Raw genomic sequence first — 23,907 nt, forward strand, 5'->3', positions numbered from 1 at the left:
CTTCTCAGTCTTTGCTTCAGTCTGATTGGTTAAGAAGATACACAGATGCTTGACCTGTTCACTCAGCCTTGTAGTGCCTGGCATCTCCCACTTCCAGCAACGTGCAGGGCAAAATATCATTGGCATTAAACGGGCAAGGGCAAGTCTAACTAACAGCGTGTGCCATTCGTTGGCCTGCCACAGCAATTTTTGGACTAGAGTTAGCATGTCAGATCGATGAGCATTTTCTGTTTAGACTTCAGATTTCCAGCGCCCGCATGATTTTGGTTAAGTTTCTCTTAGTTTGATGAGACCTCACGGTTAGATTATTACATTAGTGGTGCCTCCTCAGATGAGGGGAGCACTTAGAATCATAAAATAGTACAGCACAGAAGGAGGCCATTCGGCCTGTAGAGAATGCTCTTTCGAAGAGCAACCAGTTCGTCCCACTCACCCGCACTTTCCCCATATCCCTGCACTTTTTTCTCCTTCAGGTATTTATCCAATTCACTTTTGAAGGCTACTTTTGAATCTGTATCCACCACTCTATCAGGCAGTGCATTCCAAATCCTAACCACTCGTTGCGTAAAAAAGTATTTCCTCATGTCTCCTCTGGTTCTTTTGCCAAACACCTTAAATCTGTGTCCTCTGGTTATCGACTCTTCAGCCATTGGAAACAGTTTCTCTTTATTTACTCTATCTAAATCCTTCATGATTTTAAACACCTCTATCAAATCTTCTCTTCACCTTACATAGGACATACAGCACAGAAACATGCCATTCGGCCCAACCAGTCCATGATGCTCCACTCGAGCCTCCTCCCATCATTCCTCATCTAACTCTATCAGCGTAACCCTCTATTCCCTTCTTCCTCATATGCTTATCCAGCCTCCCCTTAAATACATCTATACTATTCACTTCAACCATTTCCTGCGATAGCGAGTTCCACATTCTCACCACTCTCTAACGAAAGAAGTTTCTTCTGAATTCCCTATTTGATTTCTTGGTGACTATCTGATATTGATGGCCTCTAGTTTTGCTCTTCCCCACAAATGGAAAGTCTTGTAGCCCTTTTGCTGGGTCTAATCCAAATGGACACAAGCAGCAAACGCTGCAGCCGAGACCTTGGACTGCCCCAGCTGATCTGGTGCTCGGGGACGCGCCGGCTGGTCGCGGGCGCGCGCATTGGGGGCGGGGTGTGCCGCGAACACGCGGTGCATTGTGGACGGTGCACGCGCAGTGCCGGAGCGCGCACTCTGCCGTCTCTCGGGTGCCTGGCGTCTCCAGGCCACTGACACCCGTTAAAGCAGCCTCTTCACCTACAGCCGACCCCGGAGCCACCGCCGCCGACCTTGACTCGGGTTCACACACGTTTCCCCGGCTGTTCAATATTTGAAAGAAAAAGTGCCGCGATATTCGGATAGCACGGCGGGGTGGTTGGCCGGGTTGAGGCCTCAAAACCGGGGCCTGGCCTCGCCTCGCTTGTGATGTGAGGGGAATCTGTTTACGACTCGCAACCGCTGCGGTGGCGGCGACTGGACAGGCGCACTGTACATGGTGGTGGCCTGTGCTGGGAACTGAAAGGTTTTGGTGTGGGTGTGTTACTGGTGCCAGTGTGAAATATCAGCATGTCAAACAGCGCAATCCCGCCGCGGTGGCTCAACTGTCCAAGGAGAGGACAACCTGTGGCAGGTGAGTTTTACAAATGACCGAATTGTTCTGTGCTGTATTTGATCAGTTCCATTGCAAAGTAATTCACAATATCGAGATCCACATCTATGAACTTCGACTTGGTTCCCAGTGCAGCTGAATTGCAATGACTGGTGATGGCAGTGGTATTTAGCCTCGAATGATCGTAAATTTCAAAGGAAAGAAGTTGAAGAGTGAAAGTTTTTTCCGGTGTGATCCGAATAACATTCATTGCCTGTATTCTACTTCACAAGCGCTGCAGAGTTTGGACCGAACTAATGTGTCAGTTCGTTCTCGAAAGCAATTATTGTTTCACTATTGATAAAATTATTTTGTAACTGTTTAAACGTTGTTGAAATTGTTTTAGTTTAAACTAAGCGAAATCTTGTAACAGTAAAGTGCAATATTTGTATTGTATTTACTTCAGTGTGGTTTATTCAAAACTTTGCTGAGTACCAAACATCCTCTAACGCCTTCTAGTGCTTGTAACTGGTGGGTTCACTTTTGAGCCTGGTGTGTTGATAGTTGCACTGTACATGTACAATTTTTCTTTACATACGTACAAAACTGTAAACATGAACAATTGTAAATACTTAAGAAAATTTATGAGTAGGAAGAATAATTTACCATGTAGATATAAGGCCAAAATGTAGACAACCAAGCAGAACAATGGCGCTGAAATTGCGGTCGGTGGCATAGCTGAGGAGTACGACCTGCGACCGAAATCCGCACTTGCCTCGTGTGAGGCCCCCAAGCGAAAAGTTGCTTTGAAACGCTGCAGAGTTGTGCGCAGCGTAGTGGCCCACGGATCCCAGGGGTGCACCGTTGCGTGTAAGCGTACCTGGGATCACGTGGGGCGATGCTCCTTTCACTCAGCCAATCAGGAAACATAGAAAGCCCTGTGTATTACAACTTGTGAATTAAACGGTGTTGTGGCGGAGCCACCATTGGGCTATGGACATTGTATATAATTCCGTTTTACAGCTCTGTTATATAGTCTGACAATGTACCTTTAAATGTATCTGTTACTGCACTCAGGCTTCATTCCTGTACTCTGCGTGATGACGTCATAGCTCGGAACCTTCTAGCAGTTCCAGACAGTTGGAGAAAGGTTTCCAAGCAGACCAGACACGTTTCCAGTTCATCCTGTAGTTGTTAACTTGCTTCGTTTGTTCATTAAAGTTTATTGTTTTGACTTCGTGAGTCGAACTCCATCTTTTGGTAAGGAACAGAGGTTCCTACATTGGTGACCCCGTTCTTCTTCGAACGAATTCGTTGAAAAAACAACATGGACACGAACGCCGTCACGATCAAACTACCACACTTTTGGGAGCAGCAGCCAGCCGCGTGGTTTTGTCAGGCAGAAGCTCAATTCCAGAGCCGAGGAATTACAGCGGATTCGACCCGTTACTACTACGTGGTCTCCGCCCTCGACAGTGCCACGGCCTCGCGAGTCGTCAGCCTCCTCAAAAGTCCACCTACCGACGGCAAGTATGAAGCATTAAAAACATGCCTTCTCCAAATTTTCGGTCTGTCCAAATCTGAACGTGCCCGACGCCTAATCGCCATGCCCGGTCTCGGGGACTCGAAACCCTCAGAGCTCATGAGCCAGATGCTCACGTTGCTCGGCTCGGAATCCCAGTGTTTTTTATTCCGTGAGCTCTTCCTCTGCCAGCTACCGGAGCCCGTGCAGACCGCCTTGGCCAACTCCGCAATCACGGATTGTGCTGAACTCGCCGCGGAGGCCGATAACATCTTTTCGGTCGCCCAACAGTCCTGCGCAGCCACAAAACGCCGAGGCAGTCCGGAGCCCCCCGCCGACACTGACCCAATTTACCCCGAGCTGCAGCCATGTTGCGCCACCACGAGTCGCCCATCCCCCCCCCATGAGGGCGAACCAGTCTCCTCTTCCTACGGGTTGGTGCATTTACCATTCTCGTTTTGGCGCGAAAGCCAGGAATTGCCGTCCACCCTGCAGTTTCTTCCAAGAAAGAAAAAATCCTTTTTCAAGTCGCCGGAGTTCGAGACACCATTCTAATCCTGCTGCACACGCGGGGATCACGATGGCTGTGGGATCTGCAGGAAAACTCCTGTACATCACTGACTCCCTTTTCAGGAAGCCGCTTCCTCTGTGACAATGGCTCCCAGTGCAGTATCCTGCCGGCGTCGAAGCTCGACCTGCAGTCTGGCGGCCAGGGTCCATCCCTCGAGGCAGCTAACGGCGCAGCCATCCGCACGTTCGGAAAGTGTTGGGTCCAATTAAGTTTCGGCGGCCAGCGTTTTAGATGGGAGTTCATCACTGCAAGGGTTTCGCAGGCCATCCTGGGGGCGGATTTCCTCTGCGCTAATGGTTTCTTAGTCGACGTTCGACACTGCCGGCTCATCAACGCCTTGACTTTTCATTCGGTACCCTGCCACCGAAGCACTGCAGTGCACTGGTCTGTGGTTTTTGCAGTCCCTGCCGCCAATGATTTCTCTCGTCTCCTCAAAGATTTCCCCGAGCTCACCAGGCCTACCTTCTCTGCATCAGTAGCAAGACACGGTGTGACGCACCATATTGCTACAACAGGGCCCCCCATTTGCGCAAGAGCACGTAGGTTGGAACCCGTCAAACTTGCGGCGGCCAAGGCAGAGTTTCACACAATGGAACGCCTAGGCATCATCCGACGGTCCAATAGTCCTTGGTCCTCGCCCGTGCACATAGTCCCTAAGCCAGGCAGTGGATGGTGACCATGTGGCGACTGCAGGCGCCTGAACGAGGCTACTACCCCGGACAGATATCCAATCCCTCATATACAGGACTTTTCGGCCCACCTGGCGGGGAATTGCATTTTCTCTAAAGTAGACATCGTACGCGGCTATCAAGTCCCGGTTAATCCTCAAAACGTCCTCAAAACCGCCATCATCACACCCTTCGGGCTTTTTGAGTTTCTCCGTATGCCGTTTGGGCTAAAAAATGCAGCACAGGCTTTCCAACGGCTTATGGATTCCGTCTTTCGAGACCTAACATTCTTCTTCGTCTACTTAGACGACAGCCTCATCGCCAGTAGCAGCCACACTGAGCACATCGCGCACCTGCGTGCCCTGTTCTCTCGCCTTAGTCAGCATGGCCTAATCATCAACCCAGCCAAGTGCCAGTTTGGTCTGCGCACTATCGACTTCCTGGGCCACAGAATCACCGCAGATGGTGCAGTCCCTCTAGCCTCCAAGGTGGAGGCCGTCACATCTTTTCCCCTGCCGAAGACCGTGAAGTCCCTCCAGGAATTCTTGGGAATGGTCAACTTGTATCACAGATTTGTTCCCAAGGCAGCCTTGTTGATGCAACCATTGTGCGAGGCCATCAGAGGCAGAGCAGGCAAAGATCAGATAGAGTGGACACCTCACATGAACCAAGCCTTTGTTGATACCAAAAATGCCCTGGCTGCAGCAACCATGTTGGCTCACCCCCTCCCAGGCGCAACCATCGCCCTCACTGCAGACGCCTCCGACTACGCCATCGGGGCGGTTCAAGAACAGTGGGTCAATGGGGCTTGGCAACCGCTGGCTTTCTTCAGCCGACAGCTGAGGAAGAATGAACAGAAGTATAGCACCTTCGACAGAACTGTTGGCACTCTTCCTGGCCATCCGCCATTTCAGTTTCCTCCTGGAAGGACGGCCATTTACGGCTTTTGTTGGTCACAAGCCGCTGACCTTCGCGATGGCTAAAACAACAGAACCATGGTCTGCGCGCCAGCAACGCCATCTCACATATATCTCGGAGTTCACCACTGACATCCAGCATGTCTCCGGGAAGGATAACATGGTGGCGGATTGCGCCTCTCGCGCTCAGCTCCACGCAGTACATCTTGGTGTCGACTATGTCAGATTGGCGGAAGACCAGAGGGCGGATCCCGACGTGCAGGCGTACCGCACCACACCTTCCAGTTTGCAAGTGGCTGACGTGCCTTTCCAGTCCTCAGGGACCACACTCCTGTGTGATGTTTCCATGGGTGTTCCACGCCCAATCGTCCCGGCCGAATGGCGCAAAAGAATCTTCGACACTGTCCACGGGTTATCACATCCCGGCATGAAAGCGTCTCGGCGGTTAATGGCGAAGAAATTCATTTGGAAGGGCGTGCATCTCGACGTCCGTGACTGGACAAATTCCTGCGTGACCTGCCAGAAAGCCCCACTCTCCACTTTTCCGGTCCCGGAGCGCCGCTTTGACCATGTACACGTGGACCTCGTTGGCCCTCTTCCTCCTTCTCGCGGGCACACTCATCATCTTACCATAATTGACCACATTACTAGATGGCCAGAGGCGATTCCTTTGGTTGCAACCACGGCAGCGGACATCTCTAGGGCTGTCATCTCGTCATGGGTGGCACGTTTTGGGGTACCGGCTGACATCTCTTCGGACCGAGGACCTCAGTTCACCTCTGAGCTTTGGAACGCCGTTGCTCAAAGTTTCGGTGCCAAACTTCATCGTACCACCGCCTACCATCCACAGGCAAACGGCCTCTGTGAAAGGTTTCACAGGTCTCTTAAAGCAGCACTACGTGCCAGTCTTACCGGGCCTTGGGTGCTACTAGGTCTTCGCACGGTGCCAAAGGACGACCTGCAATCTTCCTCGGCGGAGCTAGTCTTTGGGCAACCGCTCAGGGTTCCAGGTGATTTTCTTTCTCCTCACACTGAACCTTGGTCTCCAGCTCAGCAACTCATCAGGAAGCGGCCAAGAACTTCATCTCGGTTCCTACTTCACATCATGACCGGCAACGTTCCCACGTTCCAGGGGACCTCGAGAACACGGGGTACGTGTTCATCCGGCTGGATGCACACAAAGACCCTCTCAAGCCACCGTACACAGGTCCTTTTCGTGTCATCTCCTCGGGCGATAAGACCTTCATAGTCGACATCGGCGGTAAAAATGACCACATCTCTGTAGACCGGCTGAAACCTGCTCATCTTGACCTCAGCGCACCAGTTGTCACTGCCCAGCCGCCTCGTCGCGGTCGTCCTCCTTTGACTGCCGGTGTCCCACAGCCACAGTCGACCATCAAGACAACAGGGTCCATCGCACCGAGTCGCCTGCGATTGTCGTCGTCTTCTGCTTCGGTAACGTCATTCCAGCCTCAAACTACGGCTGTTTCATCTTCTACCTCTTCGTTCCAGCCGCCAGAGTACCGTAGTCGTTCGGACAGGCTCGTCGGACCTCCTTCTCGCCTTCCCTTCGCCGTTAAAAGCAATTCTGGGGGGGCGCATGTGGCGGAGCCACCATTGGGCTATGGACATTGTCAGACTATATAACAGAGCTGTAAAAAGGAATTATATACAATGTACCTTTAAATGTATCTGTTACTGCACTCCGGCTTCATTCCTGTACTCTGCGTGATGACGTCCTAGCTCGGAACCTTCTAGCAGTTCCAGACAGTTGGAGAAAGGTTTCCAAGCAGACCAGACACGTTTCCAGTTCATCCTGTAGTTGTTAACTTGCTTCGTTTGTTCATTAAAGTTTATTGTTTTGACTTAGTGAGTCGAACTCCATCTTTTGGTAAGGAACAGAGGTTCCTACAGTGTGATACTAAATATTATTTAGTTGACAAGCACAGTACTTGGCTTTAAAAAGCACGGAATCCATTTTGGAGTAAGTACAGTTATTTACTGGAAGACTCTGTAAAAATAAAATTCAAACAATCTCATTTATCAAACCGAGCCTTTACAGCTGCCTGGTAGGTTCTTTTACCTGTTCGTTTGTAATTATCATGCCCCTGAAATTGCAATTTTCTCTCTTTTTCTCTCTTCCCCCCCCCCCCCCCCATACGCTGTGCAAACAGGCTGCTGTGCTTGTTTGCGCTAGCTGTAAAATTTTCCAGCATAATTGCTGCGCAGTTGGTGGGCAATTCGCCCAACTTTTCCCCAGCGATGAGGATTTGTAAGTCATAGCGGATCATCTTTCTATTCGGAACTTGACATCGCAAGTTCGCGATTTAGCGCATGCAGAAATCCTGAACTTGCGGTTAATTTCAAAGACTGTATGATGGCGTACTCTCGCCCGCAAACTCGAGGCCAGTGTACTTTGTCGTTATGAGTTCTTCGCCCATATAACCCCTGCCTGTAATAAATAAAATCGAATCGGAAAAGTTATTCTATTTAAACGTGAGAAAAGGATAGAGAAGGGAGGGGTCCAGTAAAGTGTACTTAACTTTCAAATTCATCCAGGTGTGTTGGTGAGGGGCAATGTGTTTGCCAAATTTCCTCAGATCTGTTTACGTGGATCACAGGAGGGGGGAGGAATGGGCAATTAAATTACTAGAACCGCATGCAAGTGTGTTAAATTGTTTACCAAACTCTTGGTTTGAACATCACCCAAGTGCTGTGTTTATAATACAGTGCTACCGCTGGTTGCTCTGACTTCAGGTGCACAAGAGGTATTGTACTGTAGATGAAGTGGGCTTTGTTGGTGCCGATGGTGTGAGAACCAACTCAAGTAGTGATTTTTTTCACTGCTTCACTGATGGCAAGAGCTGGTGTAGCAACCTAGGCTGTATGCACAGACAAACATTGCAGTGCAGCATTGGGAAACATGAAAGTGAGTTTCCCTCTGTCCACCCTGGTAGTTCCAATGACATTAAAGATTCAAAATGTGGAGTTCAGGATGTGCTGGTCAACATTTCACCCTCCATTAACACTACCAAAAATAGATTAGCATGTCATTGGTGTTAATGGGATCTTGCTGTGTGCATAATAACTGCAGTATTTACTTACACCACATCCACAGCACCTAAAATGTTTTGGGCCATTTCTATGTCACGTAATATGTTGGTTGTATAAAAGCTTTTTAAAATTCCTTTTCAGAAATATCATTGTCACTTTATAGGCCTGTCTGGAACTTCCCTAGTTATTGGAAAGAAACAGAAAATGAAAGTTGCACTTTCTAACAACTGGGTGTGGGGCACAGATTATGGAGCACCAGGAGCTAACATATACAGTACCACTTTTATTTAAAGCGGTTCAGTATAATGTAAAATCAACACAGTAAGAGTTACCTTGTGGTGAAATTCAACCTACTTGTTGACCAAAGCTAGTTTGTGTGTTGGAGATGGAGATATGGCGAATATCATTGCACTCCAAGCTATTTATGGTGACTGTATCATCCTGGAGAGCAAAGATAGTGGCTGTGTTCTTTTCTCCAATACCAACTGTCTCCTTAAACCTCTCTCCCCTGCCCCTTCCATTCTTGCCTCCAAGTGTGAGGAGCTCATGGATTTCTTTATCACAAAAACTGTCAGTTCAGTTCAGCTGCCACTGCTGCTTCCCCCCCCCCCCCCTTGTCCATCAAGCCAAACCCACAGGGTCTAGTTTCTCTCCCCATGCCCTCTCTGCGCTTATCTCATCCATGAGACCCGCCTCCTGCTCCCTTGACCCCATTCCCATGAAACTGATGGCCACCCAATTTTTCTTCCTGGCTGCTATGCAAGCTGACATTGTAAATGATTCTTTCTCCTTGGGTACTGTCCTGTGCCTTTCAAGACCCTTTCATCAAAGACCCTTTCGTCATCCCACTCCTTATTTAAAAAAAATCATCTTCAGTCCCTCTGTGCTTGCAAACTACTGCCTCATCTTCAATCTTCCTTCCCTTTCCAAAGTCCTTGAACATGTTGTCACTTCCTAAATCTGTGCCCATCTTTCCTGCAACTCCCAGTTTGAATCTCTCCGATCAGGCTCTAACCAAAGTCACAAATGCCATCCTTTGTGACTGTGGCGCATTACCCCCCCTTGACCTCTCTGCAGCCTTTGACGTGGATGACCACACTATCCTCCTCCAATACTGCTCATTGATTGTCCAACTCATTGGGCCTTCCCTTGCTTGGTTCCACTGTTACCTGACCAATTGTAGCCAGCAATGGCTCTCTTTCTACATAGTTTCTTCCAGATCTGCCTGTGACCCTCCCTCTTCCTCATCTACCTGCTGCCCCTTGGTGACATCTGCAGACATAGGGTAACCTTGATGAATTGTTGCAGTGTATCCGTTAGATATTACATCCTGCAGCCACAGTACGTCAGTGATGGAGAGGGTCGATACTGAGCATGGTGAGGGGTGCCACTCTGCTGGACTGCTCTGTCCTGGATGGTGACGAGCTTCTTGTGTTATGGCTGCACCCATCCAGGCGAGTGGTGGGTGTTTCATCGCAATGACCAACCTTATTTAGATGGTGGAGAGCCTTTGAGGGGTCAGAAGGTGAGCAAGTAGTCGCAGAATACAGGAAACTTTCGTTTATCCGGAGGTTAAATGTCCGGAAAGCTCTCTCTACCGGCAAAATTCAGGAGTCGGTTCAGATAATTTTTTTTCTTTTCGTTGCTTCTTTTCTCCAGTCCTGGCTCTGCAAGCGTCTCTGTAGCTAAGCAACAGCTTCAGCTAGACGCTTGCAAGCTGCGCCAACTGTTTTGAAGCTGTTAAGCAACAGGGTTTGTTGCTTCACACGGAGCTCTGAGCTCCGTATGTTTTAACATTAGCGCTGGTTTCTACGGCAGTTTTGATCTAACAGCACCAGCTCGGTCCCATCGGTGCCGGATACCAGAAAGTTTCCTGTACTCGGCCACTAACCTGCTCGAGTAGCCACAGCGTTTGTGGCTGGCCCTGTCGAGTTTATGGTCAGTGGTGACACTCCAGGGTGTTGGGGGTGGTGGAGACTCGAGAATGGTAATGGATTTGAATGTCAAGGGGAGTTGGTTGACCTTTTGTTTTGAGATGGTCATGATCTGGCACTTCTAGCATAAATGTATCTGCCACTTGTCAGCCCAAGCCTGATGTTATTCAGGTCCTGCTGTTGGCTGGCATAGGCTGCTTCACTGTCAGAGTAGATTGGGTGCACGGAAGTTATAGTTCTGATGACAGATCAGAATACCAATGAAAATTAGGTGTCCACATCAATCGGAACAAGGTACGCGTGGGTTGAAGGACGTTTTACACTATTGCAATAGTATTGATTCCCATCACGTGGGTCTTGCACAGCTGATGGAATTCTCAAGTGTAAAGCACTTAACATACCAGTCTGGTGTCAGTAGCAGTCTACTTTTTCATGGGTGTGCTGATGTGGAATCGGAACTATGATCACGCCGTAGATTGGCCTCCACTTTTGCCTTGTATTAGTGTTGCTCACCCAGACTGCACTGCACTGACCCGTGATGTAGAAAGCCTGCTGAGACTTCTGATGCAGCAGTCAACAACAATGCAGCAACATAAAAACAGTCAAATTTACAATATCTTTACCTTGTCAGAGAATGGATGCACTCAGAAAACTCAACCAATACTTTACATTTACTATGCAGCTGAGTGCTAACATCATTGATTCCCTCCCTCCCCTAAGCTTCATAGAAATGAACACCTGAAATATAATAAAAACACAAAATGCTGGAAACACGCAGCAAGCCAGGCAGCATCTGTGGAGCAAGAAACAGAGGGTTAATGTTTTTGGCTGGTGACCGTTCATTATTCCAGAGCAGTATTTTGCTTTCTACCTGAAATATAACATGGAGTAGTGGCAAGCACACTAGGATAGCCATTTCACCGTGACTCGCGTTCATATGGTTGGTAGTTTTACGCTGGAAGACTTGAGATGCTTCTCCCGCAACCATTGCTTACTGGTAGAACGTAAATGCTTAGCTGCTCTGTACTGGGAAGGACAGTGGCCTCTTTGGGGGGGGGGGGGGTTGGAATAAATGGAAAACAATTCAGGGGCTTATGTGTCTCTGGCAAAGATGGGTATTCAGGAGGACTGATTGTGAGTACTAAAGACAACTTTTTTTTTCAAAACTAAAATTTAAAATGTTTAGAAATATTTGTTTTTGTAATATGTGGACTTTCATATTACATGAATATTAAACATTGTAGAATCCCATGCAAAGGATGTTGATTATTTAAGTCTCCTGTGCAAAGAACAACATTAAATTTGCAGTTCAGCCTTGAAGTCTTGAGTTCCTGCCAGAATTATGGTCTGTTGCAGGAGTTATTTTGTGTGTGAAAGACGCAATGTATCGTGCATGCTCGAAACAACAGGGTGATCTAAATGGGTTATTTTTTTCTGATTCCTCTTGTGTGTAAATAATTTGTGATGGTCTTGAAGGGAAGAGAAATGGGGAAGACGTAATATTTTCATTTAAATTTCATGGTTAAATGAGTGTAGATATGGAAAGAAAAAATATTGGAATATAATACAAGTTGGGCTGTCTTATATTGTGTGTCAGATAATAATTGAAGTGAGTTTTTGGCCATTTGCAAACCGTTTTACGGTCTGCTCCAGGTTTTATTTCCAGTGTAAAAATCAGTGGAGAATAGTTTACCCAAAGAAGGTAAATTTGGAATTAGTAAAAAACCACTTTGTTTTGGGTATCACTAAAACTGAAAACTTACATGGGTCTTTTTAAAGGTACAGTCAAGTTAAATGAATATTTTTACAGAATTCGCAGACACTATTTTTGTAGGGCTTATCATCGATGTCTCATTTGACCCTTAAGTATTTAAAAATAACCTTGAAGCACCAACGTTTGTCGTTGTGGCTTCAGCTATTTAGTTGCTCCTGTGATGGCAATACATGATGTATCCTATATATACCTGTGTAAACACGTGCATTATATGATGCCTATTTTGCAGCTTGTCTTGAATACTATGCTTTGTGCAGTAACACTTGAAATGAAGTGGGCATTCTGTTTTGCACTGGGCTTTTTTTAGTGAGAGCATTCTTGCATACCCAACAGACATAAAGGAAAGCCCAGAGCCTACACTGAAGAAGAATTTATTCTTCCATGGCTTTTCTACTGCTTATGATATCCTTTTCAATTTGTGGTTGACTATGAAAGAAGCCAAGGTGAGCACAGCAGTACTGGAAACAATGGGCCAGATAACCCAACTGATCCCTATGACAAACTAGAGGATGATCTACACAAGTTAGTTCCAACAATTCTCTGTACCAAAAAAAAACCTTGTGGTTTTTGTGTCATTTGGGGTCAATGCGGTGTACTGTATACTGCCGTCGAGAGGAACAGTGAAGTGCTAGTTGTTGTCAGTTTACATAATTAGACCTGTGTTGCAGTGGATCAACCTTCCACCCCATTTTCTAAGAAGCATTGCTGGTTTACAAACCAGATAATTGGATTTCTTCTGCAATCAGCAATGACCAAATTGTGACGTTGGTTGTGCTGAAGCACTTTATCAGTACTGTTCCCTTGCATGAAAAGTCATAAATCATTGGGCTATGGTAATATGGTTCTGTTACTGGACTAGTAATCCAGAGGGTGTAAATTCAAATCCCACCATCGCAGTTTGAGGATTTGAATTCAATTAAAAAAAAAAAAAAAAGAAACTGGATATATTTTGTAAAAAAGCTCATATCTGTAAAAAGTGATCATAAAGTTGTTGGATTGTTGCAAAAACTCAACTGGTTCACTAATATCCTTCAGGGAAGGAAACCTGTTGGTCTTACCTGATCTGGCCTACATTTGACTTCTGTCCCACATCAATGTCGTTGACTCTTAACTGCCCTCTGAAGTAGCCTAGCAAACCACTCAGTTGTATCAACAAAATTATATAGGGCCCTGGTGAGACCACACCTGGAGTATTGTGTACAGTTTTGGTCTCCTTACCTAAGGAAGGATATACTTGCCATAGAGGAGGGAGTGCAATGAATGTTCACCAGACTGGTTCCTGGGATGGGGGGGATTGTCCTATGAGGAGAGATTGAGTAGACCAGACCTCTATTCCCTGGAGTTTAGAAGAATGAGAGGTGATCTCATTGAAATATACAAAATTCTTACAGGGCTTGACGGGGAGGATGTTTTCCCTGTCTGGGGAGTCTAGAATCAGGGGTCACCGTCTCAGAGTAAGGGGTTGGCCATTTAGAACTGAGATGAAGAGAAATTTCTTCACTCAGAGGGTGGTGACTCTTTGGAATTTTCTACCCCAGAGGCTCAGTCGTTGAGTATATTCAAGACAGAGATCGATAGATTTTGGATATTAAGGGAATCAAGGGAGATTGGGATAGTGCAAGAAAGTGGAGATGAGGTAGAAGATCAGCCATTATCTTATTGAATGGCGGAGCAGGTTCGCAGGGCCGAATGGTCTACTCCTGCTCCTATTTCTTATGTTCTTAAAAAGAAGATCCACCATCACCTTCTCAGGGCAACTAGGGATGGGCAATAAATGTCGGCCTTGCTGGTGATACCCATATGCCAAAAATGAATAAAACAAAGAAGGGATGAGATTCTGAATGGCATGCAACTACCAATTCTGGCAAATAATAGTGAAGAGAATAGTTGTCCAGGCAATTTATACGATGGCCAGTTACCTAGAGCTGGAGAGATGAAGAGAATTGGAATTTCTCATGTCGGTATGCTCTGCTGGAGGAGCTCTACAGTGTAATGACCAATGTGGTTACAGACCAAGATTGAAGGATACTGTGAAGAATTGGTTGATTGTTAATTCTGTAATGTTTTTGGCCATTCCCAAGTTTTCTGATTGCAGTGCAGTAAACAGTTTGCAATTTCTTTTTGTACCTTGAAATCAAGAAATAAAAAGATGGGATGGCTGAAATTGGACCTAATTATGTGGACTGTTTAAACCTTGCTAAACCACGTGCACTGCTGACACGGTTGTTGACTGTGACTTACTCACTGCATCTGGGAAAAGGCAGAAGTGTTCCTCCTCCTAACCTTGTTATTAACAAATATGGAGTGGCAGTATGAGGAGAAAGAACTTCCAATTTTTGTTGATTATCTCCAGGAGAATTCAGAGACATGTATACTGCAGAACAGGGGGAAGACAAACTGTATGGCTTTTGCCTGGAGGCAATATCAGATAAGGCATGGATTGTCCGGCTCACTGAAGAAATTAATAAGAGAAGGAATTTCTGTTTAGGTGTAGGTATAATGTTGCAACTGACACAGAAGAGAGAAGTGGTAAAGAAACGTCTTTAGGAGATGCTGCAAAATGAAGCTTTAGCGAGAGGGGGTGGGGTATAGCTACTGGAATTGGTTACTGTGCTGTAAATCATTTGCATGCTACCTTGACTAAACGGAGGAACAATACATACACTCCCCACCCCACCTGGAAGACTTACAATCTCCTGGGAGAGACGAAAAACCAGATTAAAAACCCAACGCAATTCGGGGGAAAAAAATCTGGCATATTCCTCTCTGACCCTCCTAGATGATCAAGGCTAATCTGGCCCTGATTAATGTTATACGGTACCTACGTCTTCTATGAGATGATCTCTGCTCAAGCCAGAAACCGGTCCAGCTATCACGTGAAGGAATTCAGTGTTCATCGCATGAGCCGGCAGCTTGTTCCACAGGTCCACTAATTCTCTGGGAAAAGGACCACCTCCCTAACATCAAACCTAGTTCTAACTTTACGTAACTTGAGATAGTGACCCCTGGTCTTCCGTAACCTATTTACTTGAAGCAAATTGTCTACATAAACACAATCTAATCCCTTCTTCATCTTAGAAACTTCGATCAAAACATCTACGCTTCTCTAAAGTGTAGAGACTCAGCTCATTGAGCCTATCTTGGTAACTAAGATGGTTTAAACTGGGAATTAATCTTGTGGCCCTCTACCGTTTTGAGTATTTTGCAAAATTTAATATTTTTAAGACTGCAAGTTTCTTCCACGTTAAATACACCTCTGTTGTTGAAATAATAAATGTGAAAAACTAACTTATTTTCTGCAGAAGGCATATAATGTCACATTCGTCTAAGAACCTCATTCTGCATTGTACAGAATGTGCCGAGCCATTTCAATGTAATGATTTTGGGAATGTAGGTTGATGTCAAGGACTTGACAATGAAGTTAATTTTGATAAAAGCTGCAATCCCGTTAGCCAAAGCTATCCACCCCAGTGAAGAATGGCTCACCTACATTTTCAATAGAAAGCTAAATTGGATTATGCAGGAACTCACTAAGCCAGCGACAATGACAACTTTTGTTCAAGAGTTTGCCATGGATGCCTCTGCATCCCTCATAAAACTGGGGCCTCTATTAAATATTTAGTGAATTAATTAAAACATGCCTAAATTGTTGTTCAATTTGCCACATTTGGAGGCCTGTAGTACCAATGAAAGCACAAAGCTGGTCATGGGAAAGCGTCCGTGACCTCTTTCCAGGATCTTCTGAAACAATTCTTACTTTTGAATTTGTCACCTGACTGGTTTTGGTTTATATTTAAGAACGTGGCGATTTGGACACGAAGGACTGAGTAACAGCAGTGGAGACCACTTTACAATAGCCGGTGTTTTACCTGGAAAAGATTGACATTAACAATAAGGTTCCATCCCATAACGTGGTAGCTATTATTGGATATGTGGTGCTTCGATCCACAGATCCAGTGAGGAAGGCCGTCATTGCAAATTCATACATACTACTTCATTTTGTTTGAACATAACAAGAATTAGGAGCAGGAGTAGGCCATACGGCCTGTTGTGGCGAAAAATATTACTTCAATAAATTTCACACACTAGCCTGTCAAGGGTAAAGAGTCAAGCAGTTTATTAAGATTCAAATAGTCCAACAGTTTCCCACACAACAACAAACAGTTTTGACAGACAAATAGTTACAGACAAACAAAAGGTACCTATGGGGGCTGATCAGGGAGACAACTTAGAGCTCCGCAGCTCTTTTCTTGGCTGTCTCTCTGAATGCTTACAAATCTCAGTATTTATGACTCCAAACCACAATGATTCATACTTTTGCATGACCTTTCTTCAAATTACATCAAAGTTTATACAATGGAGGCACCAGGTGCTCATCTTGTGACTTCCCTTATCTCCTAACAGCCAGTATCAATCAAGTGAGCCCTTTGACCTGTTATTGTCCAATCATCTGCGAAACCGCAGAGGTCACATGTCGCCACTTCCACATAATTCCATCATCGGACCTTTTCGCAGTTTTTCTTAAGCACAGCAATTTCGCACTGACCCTGTTAACCCCTTCAATCCCCCATTTGGCTGAAATTTTTCATCAACATAATTCTAGGCCAACGTATACCCGGACTTTATACAGAAATTGGTGTTGTGATGTGCCGGTTCCTGAGCCCCGGGGTCTCCACTCCGGGGTCCAGGTTCCCATCTCCTGTCGCACCTCATTCTGCTGCTCGTAAAACCTCATCATATAGGGGTATTGGGCGTTAGTGCGCCACCTTCTGAGACAGTGCTAGGTTCTGGTAGTTTGAGGGTGGTTGGGTTACAGGTCTGCTTGATAGTAAAGATGACAGTGTTTTGCTGATACAACATTTAAGTAACATGCATAGGCGATACAGCATTATTACCACCACCACAAAGGTAACCAGGCCTTGGATTAGTGACGTTCCCATAGAGCCTAACCATCCTGAGAACCAGCCCCACAACGTGGAGGCTGGTGGTTGCTTAAGCTTTTTAACCTCTTCTTGGATATGCTCTGCCGGATTGGTAATTTCTTCAGAGCTATCCGGGATGTATGTACAACATTCGGCCCCGATGAGGGCACAGGTTCCCCCTTTTTCTGCCAACACATAGTCAAGGGCCATCCGATTTTGTAGAGCTACTGTGTGGAGGGCTACCATCTCTGCATTAACCTTAACTAGGGCTTCAGCTGTATCATTGGCCACCTGTTCCAGGACGGAGGCCATGTTAATGGATTCCCTTGCCAATTTACCCGCTCCATTCTCGGGGCAACCAGGGGTAGGCCCTGCGACTGCGCAAGAAATGAGTCCCGTTGTAGGGCATATACTTATTTATCGCTGGGGGGTCCCATTGTACCGAAAAGTCACCGTTTTTGTTTAATGACGGGAGTTTCACACTACCCCCTCCGACAGGCAAGGTAATGCTATATGTGCAGTTACTGTAGCCCACAATAGGATCTGCTGGTCGTCCCTGCTTTGTGAGACATAGCCCCCCTCCTTGTCCCTTCTTACTCCTCATTCTCAGGAACGGTGGTAGATAGGAATCGTTATAGGTTGACCGTGTCCACTCACTACAATGTTCTGGGTCGTACCCATGACTTTGGAGCTTTGTTATGGTGCTGCCGTCTGCCTCGGCGGCATAACAGCCCACGCTTGTGCATCCTGTTCTAACTCCAAATATGCAACTAACCGTCTCATCATCACTAAGTGGGATTGGTTGTAGGGGAATTCCTTCCTCCGAGTGCATGGGGACATGGGCGCAGACCCAACAGCTGGCAACGTTAACTCCCTTGGCATAGGTGTATGACATGTATAAAAAGGTGTTCCACATGTAACTCTCTTTTGACCTGTGGGGGTACTCTGGCCTGAGTCCTCCCGAGGCTACATTATAATTACACAAACAAGCAAACTACACATGATATTGCGTAACACACTCATCTTGGGTCATCTGTATTCCTTCCGGCGTTTTCTGCTGAGGCGTCCGCCTTCAGTTTCCTAGAGTGTGTATGAAGGCAGGGTTATTTATTTTGTTCGCTGGTGCTGGGGTCGTTGGATTCGTATTCTTTGAGCTGGGGCCAATGTTTCCATTGGCCAGCCCCACCCATATCTATGCAGGCGCACGTATCTCCGCTAATTAGGACTTCAAATGGGCCAGACCAACGGGGAGCAAACCCCGTTAGTCCTGGCAGACATTTTACCATTACCTTTGCACCTACCTGCGGGACCTCCCCCTGGTCCTCCAACTCCTTCTGTTCGTCTCTGCCTGCTTGCCGTTCCCTCACTTCCTTCCTCAATTCCTTAAGTTGCTTACTCAGTTCAAAGACGTACTTTCTAATCCGATCCCTCCGGGGCCCTAAGTCGGATCCCCCAGTTATGATTCCTTCCGGCAGGCACATCGCCCGGCCTGTCATCAACTCATATATGGAGTTAATCCCATCACTTGGTTAGGAATTGCCCTTTGTCTCATCAAGATCGCGGGTAGTAAATCCGCCGAAGCTTGTCCTGTCTCTTGGATGGCCTTTGCTAGGGCTGTTTTAAGTGTCCTGTTCATACGTTCTACCATCCCAGAGCTTTGCGGGTGGTAGGGGATATGAAACTTTTGTCTAATACCCAACGTAGCACACACCTCCTTCATTATTTGTCCGGTGAAATGGGTTCCCTGGTTGGAATTGATTTGGATAGGGATGCCCCAACGTGGGATTACTTCCTCGGCTAATATTCGGGCCACCGTGATTGCGGTGCAATTTCGCGTGGCAAACGCTTCTACCCACCGTGTAAACTGATCTATTATTACTAGACAGTATTTCTTGCCCCGTGAGGAGGGTAAAGGTCCCGTGAAGTCTATCTATATACACTCCCACGGCCCCCTTGGTCGTGGTTGGTGAGCCATTCTAACCTTAATGGCCTTTCCTGGGTTGTGCTGGGCACACGTGACACATTGCTGACAGTACTTAGCTACGTCCCTGCTAATGTAACACCCTTATTTAAAAAGGGCAGTAGATAGAAGGCTGGAAACTATAGACCGGTTAGCCTAACATCTGTGGTAGGTAAAATTTTGGAGTCCATTATTAAGGCGACTGTAACAGGACATTTGGATAATCATAATTTAATAGGACAAAGTCAGCATGGTTTTATGAAGGGGAAGTCATGTTTGACAAATTTGCTGGAGTTCTTTGAGGAAGTAACATATAGGGTGGATAAAGGGGAACCAGTGGACGTAGTGTATTTAGACTTCCAGAAGGCATTTGACAAGGTGCCACACAAAAGATTATTGCTTAAGATAAAAAATCATGGGATTGGGGGTAATATTCTGGCATGGATAGAGGATTGGCTATCTAACAGAAGGCAGGAGAGTTGGGATAAATGGTTCATTCTCAGACTGGCAATCAGTAACTAGTGGTGTTCCACAGGGGTCAGTGCTGGGTCCCCAACTCTTTACAATCTATATTAACGATTTAGAGGAGGGGACCGAGTGTAACATATCAAAGTTTGCAGATGATACTAAGATGGGAGAGAAAGTAGTGAGTGAGGAGGACATAAAAAACCTGCAAGGGGACATAGACAGGCTAAGTAAGTGGGCAGAGATTTGGCAGATGGAATACAATACTGGAAAGTGTGAGGTTATGCACTTTGGCAGGAAAAATCGTAGAGCAAGTTATTATCTTAATGGCAAGAAACTGGAAAGTACTGAAGTACAAAGGGATCTGGGGGTCCTGGTGCACGAAACTCAAAAGGTTAGTATGCAGGTGCAGCAAGTGATTAAGAAGGCCAATGGAATGTTGGCTTTCATTGCTAGGGGGATAGAATATAAAAATAGGGAGGTATTGCTTCAGTTGTACAAGGTATTGGTGAGACCGCACCTGGAATACTGCATACAGTTTTGGTGTCCATACTTAAGAAAGGACATACTTGCTCTCGAGTCAGTACAAAGAAGGTTCACTCGGTTAATCCCGGCGATGAGGGGATGGACATATGAGGAGAGGTTGAGTAGATTGGGACTCTACTCATTGGAGTTCAGAAGAATGAGAGGCGATCTTATTGAAACAAATAAGATTGTGAAGGGGTTGGATCGGGTGGATGCGGGGAAGATGTTCCCGATGATTGGTGAAACTAGAACTAGGGGGCATAGTCTTAGAATAAGGGGCTGCTCTTTCAAAACTGAGATGAGGAGGAACTACTTCACTCAGAGGGTGGTAGGTCCATGGAATATGCTGCCCCAAAAAGCTGTAGAAGCTACATCATTACATAAATTTAAAACAGAAATAGACAGTTTCCTAGAAGTAAAGGGTTACGGGGAGCGGGCAGGAATTTGGACATGAGTCTAGGTTCGGATCGGTCATGGCCCTGTGGGTAGCGGAGCGGGCCCAGGGGCCGTGTAGCCTGATCCTGCTCCTATTTTGTGTGTCTAATTCTGTTAGATTCAGGAGATGGTTCTGTGATAGTAGATTGGCGGTTAGGATCAGATCAGCCATGATCTTATTGAATGGCGGAGCAGGCTCGAGGGGCCGATTGGCCTACTCCTGCTCCTATTTCTTATGTTCTTATGTCCCGTCCCATTCCTGGCCACCACCAATCCCCAGTTATGTTTGTTATCAGGACGTTCCGTCCGACATGACTGATGCCGTGGTGTAGTTCCATGAGCATTTGTCTAATACAAGCCGGGGCTCTCACCTTCCCATCTTTCCTCCATACGAAGTCGTCACCCTGACTCCCTCCTTTTGTGCCCCAATCTTTCTTTTCTTCATTACTTACATCGGCATGCAATCTCACAATATCTATATCTTCCCTGGTAATGATACTACTTACAACTTCTTCCTGTACTTCTGTGGATATCCCTGCTTCCTGTGCCGCTTTATCCGCCGCTTCATTGCCCCTTTGGGCATTGTTTACTACTTTCTGGTGAGCCTTAACCTTGATCACTGCTGCCTCTGCAGGTTTACTGGCAGCGTCTAATAGTAGTGTGATTCGTCCCTCATGTTTGATAGCCTCCCCGCCCGAAGTGACGAACCCTCTCCTGGCCCAGGCCGTCATGTAGTTATGGACTACCCCGAAGGCATAACGGCTGTCCATATAGATATTCGCCCGCCGACCTTCGGCTAATTGGAGGGCTTCCGTCAGGGCAGTGAGTTCAGCTACTTGAGCCGACAGTCCTCTGTCTAACCTCCCCTTTTGGACAGTGTTTAGAGCGTCGTCTACCACCGCCCATCCCATATGCGGGGTCCCCTGAATATATTTCCGGGACCAATCCACGTACAGGATCAGCTTGGGGTTTTCAAGGGGAATCTCGCGTATATGTCCTGGTGGGTCCTCCCATTCCTGTGCCTGGCACTCATGAGGCTCACCCACGGATAAGAGGCCCTCTGCTGGGTTTTCCCCCGTGTCTCGTACAACTCTTCTAACTTCTGCCAAAATTCTACATTTCTCTTCCGCGGTTGTAGGCTCCCCAAATTCTGGTTTATCATTTGTTTTTCTCCAGGGGTGAAAGCCGTATATCTAGATCTGGGGTTTCCTCCCGCTCCGCCTGCAGTCACCGTTACGGGGGCTGCCGGCTTCTTGCCCCCCGCTTCCTCATCAGAATTAAGTGGGGGGCCGTGACATAAATCAGAGGGAGGTCATAATTTGATCTCCCCCATTTGCCGGTTTGTTCATGCTGCTCTCTCCAACTGTTTATTCTCGGCTTCTATTTCCTTACTTTTTTCTACTAATTGTTCGGTTTTATTTTGTAACACATAACTGATATACTAAAAGTACTCTGGCTTTCTTTGCCACCTTCTGTTTCTGTTTCTCCCACCAATTCTTTTGCTCCTTGGGGACAACCGAGGGATCCCACCCATCTTTAATCATTTTGTCTATTAAGCCCTTCTGGTCGTCTGCATAGAACCTACTAAGAGACCCTTCCGGCCCCCATTCAAGGTCTTTCCCCGACGCCATTATGTGATCTGACCTTCCCTCGCTTCCTCTGCGAATGAGTCTTTTCACGCGGGCCTACTTCTATTCTGCCACTTATTTATCGCGCTGGGATCATAGAAACATAGAAGATAGGAGCAGGAGTAGGCCATTCGGCCCCTCGAGCCTGCTCCGCCATTCAATGCGATCATGGCTGATCATCCAAATTCAGCAGCCGGTCCCTGCTTTCTCCCCATACCCCTTGATCCCTTTAGCCTTAAGAAATATATCCAACTCCTTCTTGAATATATTTAATGAACTGGCCTCCACCGCCTTCTGTGGTAGAGAGTTCCACAGGTTCACCACTCTCTGGGTGAAGAAATTCCTCCTCATTTCTGTCCTAAATGGCCTACCCTGTATCCTTAGACTGTGTCCCCTGGTTCTGGACTCCCCGACCATCGGGAACATCCTTCCTGCATCTAGTCTGTCCAGTCGTGTCAGAATTTTATAAGTTTCAATGAGATCACCTCTCATTCTTCTAAACTCCAGCGAGTACAAGCCCAATCGACCCAATCTCTCCTCATACGTCATTCCTGCCATCCCAGGTATCAGCCTGGTGAATCTTCGCTGAACTCCTTCCATGGCAAGAACATCCTTCTTCAGATAAGGCGACCAAAACTGCACACACTACTCAAGATGTGGTCTCGCCAAGGCCCTGTACAACTGCAGCAAGACATCCTTGTTCCTGTACTCCAACCCTCTCGCTACGAAGGCCAACATACCATTTGCCTTGTTAATCGCCTGCTGCACCTGCATGCTTACCTTCAGCGACTGGTGCACAAGGACACCCAGGTCTCGTTGCACTTCCCCTTCTCCCAATCTATTGCCATTCAGATAATAATCTGCCTTCCTGTTTTTGCCACCAAAGTGGACAACCTCACATTTATCCACATTATATTGCATCTGCCATGTTTTTGCCCAATCACCCAACATGTCCAAATCATCCTGGAGTTTCTCGACATCCTCCTCACTGCACACGCCCACCCAGCTTTGTGTTCTCTGCAAATTTGGAGATATTACATCTAGTTCCCTTGTCTAGATCATTAATATATATTTTGAATAGCTGGGGTCCAAGGACCGATCCCTGCGGTACCCCACTAGTCAGTGCCTGCCACTCAGAAAAGGACCCGTTTATTCCAACTCTTTGCTTGCTTTCTGTCTGCCAACCAGTTCTCTATCCACGTCAATACCTTGCCCCCAATCCCATGTGCCTTAACTTTACACGTTAATCTCTTATGCGGGACCTTATCGAAGGCCTTCTGAAAGTCCAGATACACCACATCCACTGGTTCTCCCTTATCTATTTTACCAGTTACATCCTCAAAAAATTCCAGTAGATTAGTCAAGCACGATTTACCTTTTGTGAATCCATGTTGACTTTGTCCGATCCTGTCACTGTTTTTCAAGTGCTCTGCTATTACACCTTTTATAATGGACTCTAGTATTTTCCCCACTACCGATGTCAGGCTTACCGGTCTGTAATTCCCCATTTTCTCTCTACCACCTTTTTTGAATAGTGGGGTAACATTAGCTACCCTCCAATCCATGGGTACTGTTCCAGATTCCATCGAATGTTAGAAGATGATCAGCAATGCATCTACTATTTCTAGGGCCACTTCCTTAAGTACCCTAGGATGTAGATTATCAGGCCCTGGGGATTTATCGGCCTTCAATCCCATCAATTTCCCTAACACCATTTCCCTCCAAATACTGATTTCTTTCAGTTCCTCCCTTTCATCAGACCCTATGTTCCCCGGTATCTCTGGGAGGTTATTTGTGTCCTCCTTTGTGAAGACAGAACCAAAATATGTATTTAGTTGGTCTGCCATTTCTTTGTTCCCCATTATAAATTCCCCTGATTCTGGCTGCAAGGGACCTACGCTTG

At 46.6% G+C, this 23,907-nt stretch overlaps 1 protein-coding gene across 1 annotated transcript in view; it reads left to right on the forward strand.

The window, feature by feature from the left end:
• The first annotated feature begins 1,186 nt into the window (after positions 1 to 1,186).
• Positions 1,187 to 23,907, forward strand: part of rngtt (RNA guanylyltransferase and 5'-phosphatase) — a 440,634-nt gene continuing 417,913 nt past the window's right edge. Inside the window, exon 1 of the mRNA XM_085997644.1 lies at positions 1,187 to 1,671. Within this exon, the coding sequence (XP_085853770.1) occupies positions 1,608 to 1,671 (64 nt within the window). The 5' untranslated portion in view covers positions 1,187 to 1,607. The remainder of the gene's footprint in view (positions 1,672 to 23,907) is intronic.

The sequence above is a fragment of the Somniosus microcephalus genome, chromosome 9, assembly GCF_052327205.1.
Source record: "Somniosus microcephalus isolate GS21.2 chromosome 9, FLI_Smic_1.0, whole genome shotgun sequence".
Taxonomy (NCBI): Eukaryota; Metazoa; Chordata; class Chondrichthyes; order Squaliformes; family Somniosidae; genus Somniosus; species Somniosus microcephalus.